The sequence below is a fragment of the Haemorhous mexicanus genome, chromosome 4 (assembly GCF_027477595.1).
Source record: "Haemorhous mexicanus isolate bHaeMex1 chromosome 4, bHaeMex1.pri, whole genome shotgun sequence".
NCBI lineage: Eukaryota > Metazoa > Chordata > Aves > Passeriformes > Fringillidae > Haemorhous > Haemorhous mexicanus.
In genome coordinates, this window is record NC_082344.1 from 19,326,808 (window position 1) to 19,341,886 (window position 15,079).

General features: G+C 46.7%; 1 protein-coding gene across 3 annotated transcripts in view; it reads left to right on the plus strand.

The window, feature by feature from the left end:
* The first annotated feature begins 12,552 nt into the window (after nt 1-12,552).
* ZNF827 (zinc finger protein 827) overlaps nt 12,553-15,079 on the plus strand; it is a 100,772-nt gene continuing 98,245 nt past the window's right edge. For 2 of the 3 annotated variants that reach the window (XR_009486154.1, XR_009486155.1), the window contains exon 1: nt 12,553-12,806. Coding sequence is in view for 1 of the 3 variants with exons in the window: in XM_059843972.1 (XP_059699955.1) it covers nt 12,764-12,806 (43 nt within the window). In the remaining 2 variants the exon portion in view is untranslated. The remainder of the gene's footprint in view (nt 12,807-15,079) is intronic. The other variant, XM_059843972.1, reaches the window with a different exon arrangement.

A 15,079-nucleotide genomic window follows, 5' to 3' on the forward strand; every position in this document is an offset into this window, starting at 1 on the left:
GGTATGGTTCTGAGGCACCTGCAGTTGTGAGCTATGTGGGGGCCTCAGTAGCCTAACGCAATTCTGGATTCTGCCCTAAAGGTGAGACTACAAAAAGATCCATTTTTAAACCAATTTATTCTGTATTTGTGCCTTGTGTGATGCTTTCTGTCACATCCAAATGTGACTGCATCAGGAATGCTACTGCTATGACCATCTTAAAATCAAATTAAGAAGCAGAAAGTGCAGACCTGAGGTCAGTGGTAAAAGTACCGATTTTCTAGGTGCTCAGTATATGGTCATCAAAAACATAATAAAAGTGGTAGAACTAAAAACAGGCAAGTAGTAACAATTGAAAACTCAGCTTCTAAATACAGAATGAATTGGCAGAGTGAGTCCTTTATTTTCAGTCTGTGTCCTCCAATTCAGAACTTTGAAAAGTCACTGGTTTATGGTTGCACAGACTATCATAGGCTATTGAGTTACAATGGCATAATGAGGTAGCTAACTGTGTGTTTTTCTGCTCTCTGGCACTTTTGAAGTGAAAGAAAATTATTTTAGTCTAACACATTGTATTTGCCATTACAACAGTTGAAGAGGGTGTGCAAGAACAGTTAGGGAAGCTCAGCCACAATTAAGCCACAATTGCATACTATGTGGGGTCATCTTTATCCTTGATTTTTGTATCTAGCTCTTTCTCTGACACTGCTATGGAATGTGTGCATTTTTGCAGCAGTTATTCTCTGTGCTTGCCTGAGCAGGGGGAACATTCACAAATACTTTGTGAAGAAGGTCTGGGATAGAAATTGCAGAATCAGAAAACTTGTTTTGGCAGTTTGAATGGTTAACAGCAGCAACATTTACATATTTGACTAATTTGGGATTAATGGGTGAAATTCATAACTCCTTTGGAGTCTCATTCACATCTTCTGCATTAATAGTGGGCAGTTCCACAGCTAAAGCCCGAGGAAAATGGCCCAAGTGAAAGCCACTGCTCAAGTAGAACATCTTGTGGGATATTGAACTAGGGAAGCTTCTGAAATGGGGAGGTGTCAAGGGACAGACAGCAGCTTTCGCTTACCAATGATCTAGTAGAGTATGTGGAGAGAATTTAGAAGTGCAGGTGGATGTGCTGTTCCACTGTGCAATTTTCTTTAAAACATTGCTATCCATGTTATAGTTTAAATTAAGCAAAAGGGAAAAGCTGGCTGCTAAACATAATATCTTTGGGCCAATGCTCAAGCACAAAGTGAGCCATGCAAATACACAGCAAACCAACTTGGTTAGTTCTAAAGTGGCATTGATGAAATCTTCTGGCTTGTTGGTTTTTTGTGCCCCCCCCCTAATTCTCTTCTTAGTTTCACTCAAAAGCTGGCATTACTATATGGTAACTGAAGGCCTGCCTGAAATTTTGCTTTAATCATTGAATTTTTAATGATTTGGCATATTTAACTTCAAGGAGTAGAAACAGTAGTGCCACAGACCGCTGTGCGTGTTTCCAGGGGACTTGGTAGGTTTGGGGACAGTTTTTTAATGGTACTTCTCCTAAACACAAAGGAAACAAAGCATTTCCTTTGTTCTGAGTGGGGTTCCATCCAAAGCATGCTAAGAGTCATGGTGGGGTTCCATCCAAAGCATGCTAAGAGTCTGTCGAATCGGCGATTAGGACAGAAGTGAGGAAAGCTTCAGTTAGAACCGGAATCATCTCAGTAGGCTCCAATATCTCAACGGCAAAGCAGGGCAAACACATCCTTAAAATCGCTGCATGTTGTGTGTGGCAGTGAGGTGGTCTTGGCCCCTTCCTCCATCCCCGTCCCGATGCAGAGCGGCCCGGTGCCCACCCAGGGCGGCTCGTACGGCCGGGCCGGGGATGCGCTCCGGGAGCCACACCAGCCGCTCTCTGCAGCCCGCGGGGAGGGATGGGCACCCGCCTGCTCTGAGCGGCAAAGACAGGAGCTGCCCCCTAACCTTGGGAAAAGGATCCGTGGAGCCTCCCAAGCCTTGGGAGAGCAGCGCTGCTCTGGGTGCCCTGTCTCCTTCTGCTCAGGCTGATCACAGAGGTCTCAACAGGCTACTGTTGACATGTCTACTGTCTTGGCCCGATGGAATGGCAGGCTTGTCCTTGCTTAGAGAGATGCAAAAGTTGCTTAATTTGGGCAGGATTTTTTATTCCTCTGCCCATAAATAAGTCACTCTTATCTTCAGTATTGTTAACCTTATCACTAGGAAACAAGTACTGGCCTGTAACCTAACCTTTCTGCACTGGTGACTTTGCCATCCTCTGTGCATTGGCACTGGCTTTTCCCTCAGCAGACTTTCTCCCTTTTGGGAACAGGATTTTGGGTAGAGGTCCCGTCTTAAAGTGCTGGGGAGCAAGGCCTGGCTTTGAGATGTGAGCCATGAAAGAAGTACCTTCCTTCCAAGTGCCTGCTGGCATAGGTGCCTCAGCCTGGAGTCTGAGCAGGCACAGTTCCTTAATACAGACCTCTAAAGGCCCTAGAAGTTTCTTTAATTTTTTTTTTTCTTTCCTAACACTATGGCAAATCCACAAAATGGTGTTACCATTTTGTCTCTAAGAAGGCTTTACTGCACCAGTAAAAACCTGGGGACTTGGTTGTACAGGGAGCAGCTAAAAAGAGTATGACAGTAGTATAGGAAGCCTTGCTGGAGACTGTCACTGAGGTAATAAGGAGACTTTACAGGGCCTGGAGAGGAGCAGTTTGCCAGAGAAGGTCAGTTTGGAAAGAACAGTCAACCTGTTTTGAAAGACACTGGTCAGAAAATATGGTTGCAGTCATACTGCAGGAAGCTGCTGAAGGCATGGCAGTTTGAAGGTGGGAAAGATTTTGGTAAGGATGATTGAATTTTAGTAACAAATTAAGCTAGAAGCTTTGAATTAGATAGGATGGTCAATCAGAGGAAGAATATAAAGCTTAGATATTCTTGTAGGTTAGAAGAATATTCTGGGGTGGGATGAAGGGGAGAGATGTGCCTCAGTTTTAAAGATAAAATGTCAGCAACGGAGCATGACAGTCTTCACATGTTTATATTCTCCAGTGAAGAACATTAGGAGTTCTCAATGTTTTTAAAAAGTTGATGAAGTGCTATGGAAAAGGGAAAAGCAGGTGTGGTGTCAGACTTGACCCAACTTCCTTGATTAGCATACCCAGCTGGACAGCAGAAGTAATTACGTCTGACATGGTATCACAGCTGTTGGGACTGGAGGCTGGTATGAATCATAGGAGCCTGACAAACCCTGAATAGGAGAGTTTCTCTACTCCACTGTGCAGACTTTTTCTTTTTTTTACACAAGTCCAGAAAGATGTTCCACACTGTTTCTTCCTAATCTTGGCTCCATGGTGGTATCCTCTGCAATGCTGTTTTCTCTTGGAAAGCTGCTCTTGAGTATCTTCTTGGCCCACTTCTCAATTGCTTTGCTACTCAGATGATTTTTAAAGCCCCTGATTTTACTTTTTTCCCCATGTAAATGAAAGCACCACAGTGTCTTCCTTCTGAGTTGAAATGATACAGCTCCTGTAGGGTTCATGAGGCAACCAAAATGTTTTGTTTCTGGTTGACACTGTTCTTGGCACACTGGGGGAGAGGCCACCTAACTTAATGGTTATTGAGATCATGGAGGCTTACTCATGTTCTTAAAAGCTACCATTCAATATATTAGAATGAATAAAACCTCCAAACTTCAATAAAGATTTCCAAGAAACCCCAGCAATGACATCTTGAATCTTGCACGAGTCTATGGCCTTGCTGGATCTCTTCTCTAAAAGTCAGTCACCTTGATTTTTCCCTTTTATCTTCTCTCTGATGACCTTTGCAAGACTAAGTGGGAGACCCAAACCTTCTCTGGCTAGGCAGGGAATACTAACTGTTCAGGCTCCCACCTGCTTCCAGTGATTCTGGCTCATGCAAAATGCTCCATGTGGGAAATATGGATAAAAGTACTCCTCCCTTTAAGAACACTTAATCTTCTTTCTTCCCCTCTTGCTTCTTCAATACAAAAAATGTCGTTGTTTGGTTGGGTTTGTTGTTTTTTGTTTTTTTTGTTTTTGTTTTTTTGTTTTTTTTGTTAGGAGGGGGACATATACAAAGAGAGAGACTAGAAAGTATTTCAGTGAATCTCTGTATTCTTTCATTTTCAGACCCTCAATTCTTCATTCATACAGCTGCTTTTTGAGGAGGGAAGCACACAAAGGGGTAACCCCCTGCCCCACAACTCCTTCAACTGTTTGTTGCTTGAGTTGGGGGAAAAGAAGTGTGTGAGAGCGTGTTCCCTGGGACCGTGACTCCATCTGCAGGCAGGAGCATGCCACTCTCTACTGAGAGCCACCACGACCTCCGTGGCATCGAGCCCCTTAGGTCTTGAGTGACACCACTGAAATTCCCCCGGTGTTTCTCAGTGCACAGCAGTATCTCTGTCCCTCCCAAAACCCAAATGAGAGCAAGAGTAATAAGAAGTCAAGTTATAAGGGTACCTCATGAATTTTACTTTTGTGACCTGGGCACCTTTAGTGCAAGCAGACCACATATATGAGGAAATTTGTGTGCTTACTGGTGAAAGGAGAAAATAGCACTAAGGAAGTATGGCTGCAAGTTAGTGAGAAGAGCAATTAAATCCTGTGGCCACAGCACCTACATGTCAGGGATGTGTTGATGATAATGGTTTGCTGGGAACAGCAGCCTTAAAAGTCTTTATCTAGCTTTGTTGGTGAACTACCACAGGCAGAGCGTGTGTCCCCAGCTGAAAGGTGGAGGTAATGATGCTTTGCAAATGTCTAAGAAAAAAGGCAGCCAACTTCCAGTGCTTGCATTTTAGAGGGATTAAAAATACAGTCAGTCTTCTACCTGCTCTGCAGTTTCAAGTTCATTTAGTTTGTATAATCAGGATACTGAGGGAAGAAGAGTGCGGAATTAAAACACCAACCATGAGTTTGGAATGATTAATTAATGTTTTCCATTAAGTAGCTCATAAACCAGTAGCAGTTCTAAGAACAAGTATTTGGACATTAAAGAGTTCTGGATATCATAAGGGTGTGTTTGGTGAAGAGTCCTAGTAGCTAAAAAAGCCCGGTGGAATATTTGTGTTCTGTAAACTACTTCCATAAAACCAGACACGAATACTATGTTTAGGAAACAGTAAATGCTCATGTTACAATGCTTTCACTTATTGGGAGAGTCCTTTTGCGATATCCATTCCAGCCTCAATGCTCAAACAGGTAAGCTAAGTTGTTCAGGCAACCTCTCTGGTCAACCTGTGCCAGTAATGGTAAAAAAAATAAAAATTGTGTTCTTGTGTTCAGATGGAACGCTGGCATTGTGTTATTTGGTTTGGTTTTGGAGCGTTGCTCTGGTTTTTGTTGTTTTTTCCATTTTGTGCCCCTTACCTTTTTTCCGTCAATGGACACTGCTGAGAAGTGTCTGACTTCCTCAACCTCCTTCCCAGCCATCAGGCATTTGTACAAGTGGATGAAGTGTCTCTGAGCCTTCCCTTCTCCAGGCCAGACAGTGCCAGTTTTTCAGCCTCTCCTCATTTAGTATATGCTCCAGTCCCTTAATCATCTTTGTGGCCTTGTACTGGACTCGCTCCAGTTAAGTCCAGATCTTTCTTGTGCCAGCAAGCCCTGAATGAGATGCAGCATTTCAGAAGCAGCCTCACCAGCACTGAGCATAGGTGCAGGATCACTTCCCTCCACCTGTTGGCAGCTGTCTTCCTTCTTGGCTACAAGGGTGCATTGTTGGCTTGTGGTTGCCTTCTTGTTACCAGGATCCCAAGGTCCTTCTTGGAAAAGCTGCTTTCCAGCTGGTAGGTGCCTAGGATATGCTGGTGCCCAGGACTGTTCCTTGTTACTTTGTATTTCCCCTTTTAAACTTCAGGACATTCCTCTGCCCACTTCTGTTGAGATAGTACTTCTGAAAGGTGACACAACCATCTGGTATTATCAGCCACTCCTTCCAGTTTTAAATCATTTGCAAACTTGTTGAGGATGCAATCCTCAGCTTTTTTTGTATGGAAATGAAAGCTGCTTCTCTCCAGGTATTGCTACTTCTCATTTTTTTTCTACTCATGAAGTTTAGTGCTTCTCTATGGGCTTTTTCACTATTATTAGTCTATTTCTTTTGGACAAATAATTTGCATCTTACTGTAAACTCCAGACTTGAAAGAACATGGGTGGTAGGACTGCTGAAAAGTAGGGACCAGAAACAGTATTTCCATCAGTGTTAGCAGGGGTTGAGGAAGCCAGTCTGTATTTCTAATATCTCAAAAGACAAATAACCTTTTTCTTTGTGTTGTACAGCCTGATGGGGAAGTGCCAGTGCAAGGAGAGATTTCCTACAGGCTGCGTGCCTTCATGCTCAGCAGGCTGACTTGCAGCCCAAACCCTTCTGCCTGCCAGTAGGCGATGGCTGATCACTGAGAAAATGAAGCATGGTCAAGCATAGCTGAATTCCCTGTGAATTCATCACACCAGGCAGATGAACTCTGCTAGAAGCTTGATCTCTGCATGGTCCTTCCCTCCCTTGTCCCAATGGATTTTTTTCCCTTGGGAATGTAAAGTCTCAGCACCACCGTATTTTCTTGTCTCCCAAATGCCCTTCTATCTCACCCTTCTTTAGGTATTCCAGAGAGGGCATAGCTGGCATCAGTACCACTGCCATGCCCCTCTGTGCCTGCCTTCCTCCCGCTGTGTCAGAGGGAGATGTGAATGCACAGTCCTGGATGGCAGCTGAGCTCCTTGGGGTCTTGTCAGCTCTCATGGTCCAGCACAGTCTCGCTATTACTCTGGTGTTTGAACAATAGAAAACTAGCTAGTTAATTGAGAAACCAGAATTGATTTCCCTGAGGAATTTGCCACCTTGCTGGTGCAGCAGAGACTCTGCCTTTCAATGTAAATGTAACAAGGTGTTTAAAAACTTGGACACACTTCCATTTAGCAAACAGCTGTGGCTTAAAATGCTGTTGCCTTGCTACTTAACGAAGCTGCAAGACTTCTCACTGAAGTAGACAGGAGGATAAATACATTCTGTTTTGCCAGTTTGGGGGTGTTTTTTCCAGGAGGAGGTAATGCCTTAAACGATGGCTGGTGTTTGCTAATAAGGCTGTGCCTAAATCTTCAGTTAACCAGTGACTAGCAAACTATTAAGCAGAAGCAAAATGAGAGAGGGAGTTCTCTGGGACTTACTCTGATTTACCTTAGGCAATTCTTAGGATGGGGTAAAGCTATTGATTTCAATGCACTTAAATGTAGAATATAAAAATATGCAAAAAGATCAGGATTGGAGCAGATAATTATCCTTTTTTATTTCCACATTTGTAACTGCAGTAGCCCTGAGCTAAGTGTTTCAGTCCTCAGTTGACTAAACAAATTATTTTCATCAGTTCAGAAATTGCTTAGTATTTTATGCTGTAAAATATTAATTCATTTTTTCTATATTTAATCTGTACTGGGTAAGAGGTTGCTCACTCGGACTTGGGGGAGAAATTCTGCATTTCAGGTACCTGTAGGCCTAACTCAAATAGTCCTAGGGTCAGGTGAGTGGTTGGTTATTTTTGTTCAGGTGTTTGGTTGGTTTGGGGGGTTTTGTTTTTTGCAAAATAGGCTTACAGTAAAGGGATGTGAAGAGGTGATATATAGTATATATAATTATGTTATATGTAATAGCATGACATCATATATAAATTATGGAATTATTAAATTGAAAAGCCAACTGCAGTTATGGTAAAATAAGAATCATGAAACTTTTTGGTAACTCTGAAGAAGCATCCTATAGTATTTAAATAGCAACCAAATTATGCGGACACTAATATGTGGTCCTTCTTCAGACCATGAATAAACAATGTATTTCTGGCCTATGAAATCTAGAATTTTATATCAGCATGGGTTTAAGGCCACCAGCCTTAAAGTGTTGATTTTTAAAAACTGAATTTAGAAGATATATCATCTTTCCTAGGTAGTGTACTATTCTAACAGCTGAAAACTATGAACACCATGGTTTTTCTGGAGAAGTATTAATGTGTTAAATTTGCAGCTCAACTAAAAGCATTTTGTGCTAAAGTTTGTTGTAAAGTGATGATGGCTAGTTAATTTGCCAGGATTCACACAAGATTCTGAGAAAACTGGTTGTGTTTTAGCAAAGGGGCACAGGTCATATTGCACTCTTCCTCTTTGATGCCTCTCCATTTGGAGGCTTTGAGACTGTAGTGGAATTCTTGGTCTTCAAGAACATTTGTGATTCAATATGCCCTCCGCAAGAGTTCTTGCCTAGAAGTGGCTGTGTGCCTTTCATTTTAAGAAAGAAAAGGTTAAAAACTTTGTGGAAAGAGAATTTGGTAATCTTTTAAAAAAGCTGAAGCCTTGTGTCATTTAGGATCTGCTGGTTATGTGAGTGCATCTCCCACTGGTAATTGTTTGTTACCAGTCCTAGGATGACACTCATCAGACACCAATGGCTTCTGATCATTGCCATTGGCCTTTGTGGGGCCAGTCACTAACTTATCATTATTAATTATTCTTACAAACCTGTAACTTAATGTTTTTTGTTTACAGAGCAATTGCAAGCATGGATGATGATATCCATGAGCTGTTCTCCTATGGGCATGTTCAGCCATTTATGTTTGCCTTTCAAGTGCTTAAGAGCAAAGAGAAGTTTGTAATCAAATGGTGTTTGAAGGACTGATTCGTAGTTACTGCTGAGCAAGGAAATATTGGCATAAATTAAAGCCAGAGGAGTTTATGCTGTTAAGGGTAATGGCCAACACATGTGAGAGAGATGGTAATTTCAAATAAAACTAGTGGGCCTTGTTGTACATGTTGAAGATACAGAGGCTGTAGAAGGTATTTGCCTATGCTCAACAAAAAACTAACCCAAATACAAGAGCAACTTTAAAAAGAGCCTGTGGAGCCTGAATAACTCTCCACTGCATGCTCAGGGACACACAGAACTGACCTGGCCTTTCTTTTGGTAGGTGATACTTAAAGCAGAGGTGGCTGTAGTTTGGTTTGAGAGGGCCCAGGAACTGGTTAAAATGGTCTCATTTTTCCCCTCAGTGTATTTCTTTTTAAAAAATCTGACCCTGGGAGCAGAATTCTTTAAAGTCTCAAAGAATAAAACAAGCATGCCAGCTAATTTTTAAGTTTCTGTTTAGCAACATTTTCAAGGATTTGGTATGTTGCATAAAGACAGTTTGGATGCTAGATATGCTGCAAAGGTTTTAGGCATGTTACATCATTTATTACTTGTTAAAAACCTTATTTACACAATTTGTTTCATTTTTCTCATGTGTAAGTGAAGAAAATATTTACTTTGTTCAAAAGTGGTTTCTGGAGCTGAACTTAATTCATATGTGTAACTAGGTTTGGTGTTTGGAAGGTGCCATACAATCATTACTTATTAATAGCAGGACCTGCAGAAGCAATGCATTATTAATATTATGTTATCTGTGGAAGACTTGCAACTATTTTCTTGTGTTTGGACTAAAAATGTTCAAAAGTGTGGTCAGCTGACTTAATTTTTTCTTTTTGTGCTATAACATCAAACACATTATTGGAGATTATTTTAAAATGGCATTTTGTCCTGAGTCACCTTCCTTAAATCAATGTGTAAAATAGTGGGAAGTGGGGACTGCTGTGCCCATGGTTTCAGTGGGAAGGCTGGATACTATCTGTTGACCAGGACAAAACCTAGAGTAATGCACTTAGCCAGGATAGAGATGAAAAACCAAGTTGTTCCCAAAGAGAGTATTTCCAGGTGTCGGGCTAGAAACTCTTCAAAGCTAGAGTATATAAAGTTTCTCCCTGATAATTCATTCAAGCGTTGGGATTTCTTTCTCTGCAGAACACTCTTAAGGCTTGGCCCACTAAACTCCTAGGAAAACTGTTAGGATGTCTGTGGAAGCCAAGGTCACCCTCAGAGAGATTTAATGTGTGCCAGTCCCCATGGCCCTTTCAGAGAGCTCCGTTCCCGTGGTGCCTTTTTGCTGCAGCCACCTCAACTCCCCTAAAGGGGGTTTCAAATGATGGAGGGGAAAAAAACCCACACGGCACATTGTAAATTAATGCTGACAATGTCAACATTAATTTATGCCAGAAACACATGAGGAACAGAGGGTGGAAAGAGTGGTAGTGAAGAACAGAGTATTTCCTATGTCCTGTTCTCCTAGAGCACCTGGGGAAGGGCTGCCACAGCTGTGGTGGATCACAGCACAGAGCCAGTACTCTCTCCCTCTGCAATGGCTACTTTGTGGCCTCCTGCACAGACAGGATCGCTGGGTCTCTGCTCACAAAGCTGGCTTAGTTCAGCACAGTTGCCATTAGAATGTATTGAAAAAATAAGTAAGCAGGTCTGGCATTGCAACTCCTGCAGTGAACAAAGTTCTGTTGCTAGTCCCAGGCATGTAGAAATTGAAGGTTGTGAGCAACAGTGGAGAATGCCTCTGATAATTTTGGTTATCACTGCTAACACGGTAGAAATCACCAAAACCAGTATAAGCTGGAGAACTGAGGGAAAAGACAGGACCTAAATCTTCTGAGGGAATCCTGTCTCTGGTACTCTTGGTCATGAGTAAGTGTACGGCAGCTGTTTGGACTCATCCCTACCCCCGAAATCTCTGGTACTGACAGTTACACACTTTGGTTTTACCTCTGGACTAAAAATAAATCAATCTCTCCATGAGAATGAAGTATTTTAGCTGTGTTGTGAAATGATAAATCACCTGCAACCAGGAGAAATTTGTTTTGTTTCAGTAGATGTGTATTCTGTACATGTGGTTCAAAATTCAGAATTGCACAGGCATGGTAGTGAACCTGAGATTATCACATATGTAGTCTTTTAAATACTATTTAGATTTCTTTTTACTTCTGAAAGGCTTGGTGTGGCTGTAAAATGAGTAAAAGATTATGTGAAACCATTCTAAATTGAGGTAATTAAGAGTTTAAATTTACTGTTTAAAAATATTTAGGTTGCTGATTTCGTGTTTTGTGTTTTCCTAGGCAGCTGTTTATTTTTAAGAAATTGAAGTTAGGATGAAAAATAGTGTGACAAAATGATGAGTCAGGTTGTCAAAAGCCAAAAAAAATTCTAACAGGTATACATGCTAGAATAATGCGTATTTTTATTTTTGCAACATCTGACTCACAATCTTGATTATGTATTCCGCTAAGTTCAAAGTTTTCTTATACAAAGAGAGAGCTATATGAAACAACTATGCTTCAAATAATTTTACTTCAATTGTTGTAACGGGTTTTGGAGTTTAAATCATTAACAACCTCCGTGTGAACTTTTATCCAAATGACTGCAAGTCACAAAGAGAGCACTTCTCTTTCACGGAGTACCTTTTGTGCTTTAGTGAGACCCAATCCCTCTTCTATTTTTTTTCTCCACCTTCATGTCTGTCTTTGAAGAAAGATGTGTGATTTGTGAAGTAATGAGAGTATGTATCAGTTAATGAAAGCTGCTATCCTGGCTTCATAATGCACACTGGAATTGCTTCAGGATCAAGCTTCATATACCTGCATTACAGCAGGAAAAAAAAAAGTAAATTTCAGAAGTCCAGATTGCTGTGTGCACTGTAGACGTATCATGTAGCAGTTAAATCAACCATTAGGGGTGACCTAATCTTGATTTCCTCTCCCCTCCACACACTCACACACACACACTCTCAAGGAGTTGTGATTTTCATGCTGCTTGTATTCTTTCCACTTTTTAAAACCTGCACTAAAAGTTGTCAGGATACCAACTTGCCCACCTTTCTTTCTGGCTTATTTTGGGTGCTTGTTTTGGCCTGGAGGGAGTTGTGTGTAAAGCAGCCTCTCCCTCCCACACCGAAGTTTGGCTGCATAAACCCCTTCGGCCCCTGTGCTTTGTGAAGGGATAGCTGAGCCCATCCAAAAAATTCTATGGGGTTAGCTGTGCACCACCACAATTTTGCTTTTCTAACACAGGAAGACAAAACGCCGTAATTAAAAAAAAAAAAAAAAAAAAAATTGATGCAATTATTTTCATTCCCACCATAAACGAGGGGATTACAGTGCGAATGGTCGAGACCCACAAATTCACACACACACCTTTTTTTTTAATTTTTAATTTTTTTTTTAATTTTTTCTTTTTTTTTTTTAAGAGCGGATTGGCAGCGGGTGCAGGAGCGGGGCAGCGCATCCTCCGCCGCCGCGCAGCGCCGCGCCCGGAGCCCGCGGGGAGCGGGGGCACCGTCCCCTGTGCTCCAGCGGGGCGCGCGTGTGTCTGTGCGTGTGTCCGTGCGTGTGCCCGCCCGCCGGGGCTGTGCGGGGGTGTGTGCGGTGTCCCTGCCCGCCCGCGGGCGCGCCGGGAGCGCCGCCGCCGCCGCTGCCCTTTGATCCCGGCGTTAGTGTTAGTTAGGGGCCGGGAGGAGCGCGGGGCGCAGCCCTTGGCACCGCCGCGCCAGCCCTCGCCCCGGCACGGCGCCCGGCGCCCGCCCGCCCGCCGGGAACACATCCCCGGCCGCTGAGGGATACTGCGACCGGGGACAAGCCAGGTGCACGACCGGGTTGCGGGGGGGTGGGGGGGTGGGGGGTGGGGGGGAGAGGAAAAGAAAGAGAGAGGGGGAGAGGGAGCCCTTCGCGGTGGCTCCGAGAAAACCGGCTTCAAGCCCCCTTTCCCCCGGCGAAGAGGGAAAACCCGCCCCGGTTAGCAGCTCCCCCGGGGGCCCCGGCTTTGTGCCCGTCCGTGCCCCCCCCTCCCGGTCTTATTTGATCTCCCGTTAAACCAAGGAGGAGAATGTGAAAAAAGGGGGAAAATGCCCAGGAGGAAGCAGGAGCAGCCCAAGCGCCTCTCTTCACGTAAGTGCCCCCTCTTTTTGCCATTTTCTCCTTCCTCCTCTCCCCGTCTCCTTCCCCTCTGCAGCCGCCTCCGTCGTTTCGTGCATTAGTTTAGGGTTACAGAGGTGAAACTGACAAAGACACAGCCTGGGTTATTCCTCTTTTAGGTCTGAGCTAAGGCAGCCATGTTGGTGATGAACAGCCTTGTGCCCTTTTAATTTTTCCTCTCTCTCCTTTCCCCCCTTCTTTCTTCGCGTCTCTCGCCCTTTCCTCCCTCTCCCTCCCCTCGCCCGTGATTGTGCATTTGTGCTAAGGGGGGGGGTGAAGGGGGGGGCGGTGTGGGTTTCTCTTTGGGGCCGGAGGGAGGGGGGTCTGTTTTACTGGGGTGGGGAGGGGGGCTAAGCACGGGAGGGGAGGGCGACGAGAGGGGAAGCGGCTGCTGGCGTCTTGTGCGGAACCAGCCGAGAGGTCTGTCCCCGGCTAAAGGTTGCGGAGGGGCTGGGCGGCCCGGGAGCGGGGGGTAGGCGGGCAGCGGCAGCGGAGGGGGCCGGCGGGGCACCCCACACCGACCCCAGGGCCACCCCGGAGGGGGCCGTGGCCGCCGCCGGCGGCGTGGGAGGGGGTGGCGGGGAGGCAGACCGTGGCAGGCGAGGTCCCTGCAGAGCAGGGAGAGGAGGCGGCAGCGGGCTCTGGGCTCCTCCTGGCCGCAGTGAAATGAAGGGTCAGGCGAGCCAGGCGAGACTCAGGCTTCGGCGGCGCTGCCCCAGACGAGAGCAGCAGAGCACAGGGCTAAAGTGCATCCGATCCTCCGCCCGCGGGCACCCACTGCGCTCACGCACACGCACACACACACACACATCCCCACACACATCCCCTGACACGGCTCACCCTGCCCTGCTCCTGATCCCTCCCTCCCCCCTCTCTGCCTGTTTTTCCCCTCTTTGCAAAACAGTTAACTTTTCTCCCGCTCCCTCTCCCCCCCTCTCCATGTATTCAGCGCTCGGCAGCTATTGAGAGGGAGGCGGAGAGGAGGGGAAGGGACCTAAAAATACCCTGCCCCTGCATGGCCCCAGGGCTGCTTTAAGGAGAGCGTGGGGTGTATGGAGGGGTCATTTGTCTGTCCCCGACACATCTGCTCGGAGCGTGCCTGCAGCCTCTCCGCGCCGAGCTCGGGGCAGGGCGAGAGCTGAGACGCCGGTGCCGGAGCCGGGCTCGGTCACCGGGAGTTCACCGGGGCGGCTCCTGCCCCTGCCCGCGGGGCGCCGCTGCGGGCGGAGCGCGGCCCGGCCCCCGCTCCGCTCTGCGGGCGGAGGGGCTGGGGCAGCGCTCCCCGCGCCCTTCCCGCACCGGCACACGGGCCGGGATGGGAGATGTGGGCGCGGGGGGCGGCAGGCTGGGGGCGAGGGGGAAGCGCTTGCAGCCCCGCAAAGATTTGTCTCCCCTTTTCCTTTCCTGCCGACTCGAGGCAAGGGCATTAGTTGTGCTGGGCTTTGCTTCGGGAGGGTTGATGTGTGAGGTTGGTTTGGGGGGCTTCCTCCCCCCCTTCTCCCTTCCTCTTGCCGTTTGCCCCCGCACAGCCCTTTGCGGTGTGCTCGCCGGAGGAACTGAGCCAGCAGCCCCGGTTCCTCCCGCAGAGCGTGGCCGGGCTCGGCTCGTGGGGAGCGGCGGGAGCGCGGCGCCCGCCTCTGCAGCGCCCCGGCCCCGGCGCGGCCGGCGGGGGCAGGGGCCAAGCCTGGGCGCGCAGGGGCGGTTCGGGGGGCGGCCGCGGGGGGCCCGGCTCGGCAGAAGCCCCGCGGGGCTCCCGGGGCGGGCGGAGGCGGCGGGGCCGCGCCGGGCTGGCGGCTGACCTTGCCCTCGCCCCCGCCCCGGTGCTGCCCTCCGCCCGCCCCTGGGGCTGACATCAAACCTGGGCTCCATCTTAGGTCGGCCGGGCGCTGCCGAGCGCGGCGGCGGGGGCTCGGCTCGGCTCGGCTTTGCCGGGCCCGGCCCTGCGCTGCCCCCGCCTCCGGGTTGCGGCTGGGGCCGCCCGCGGCCCCGACCTCCTGACCGCCGCGCCGGGGGAAGTCACGGCTTTTTCTGGGCCGAGGAACAATTGCCTCCATTGTGCACATAGAGTTCGGCATGTGTTATTATTTTGATTTTTTTTTTTTTTAAATACACAGCCTAATTTGTACTTCTTTCGGATTAATTTTATAGTTCAGTATATGGGAGGAGGGATTTTTTTTTCCTGGTGTGTGAACCAACCTTCGTCCCACACGAATGCTACCTTTCGGTGGGATTTATTTATTTTAATT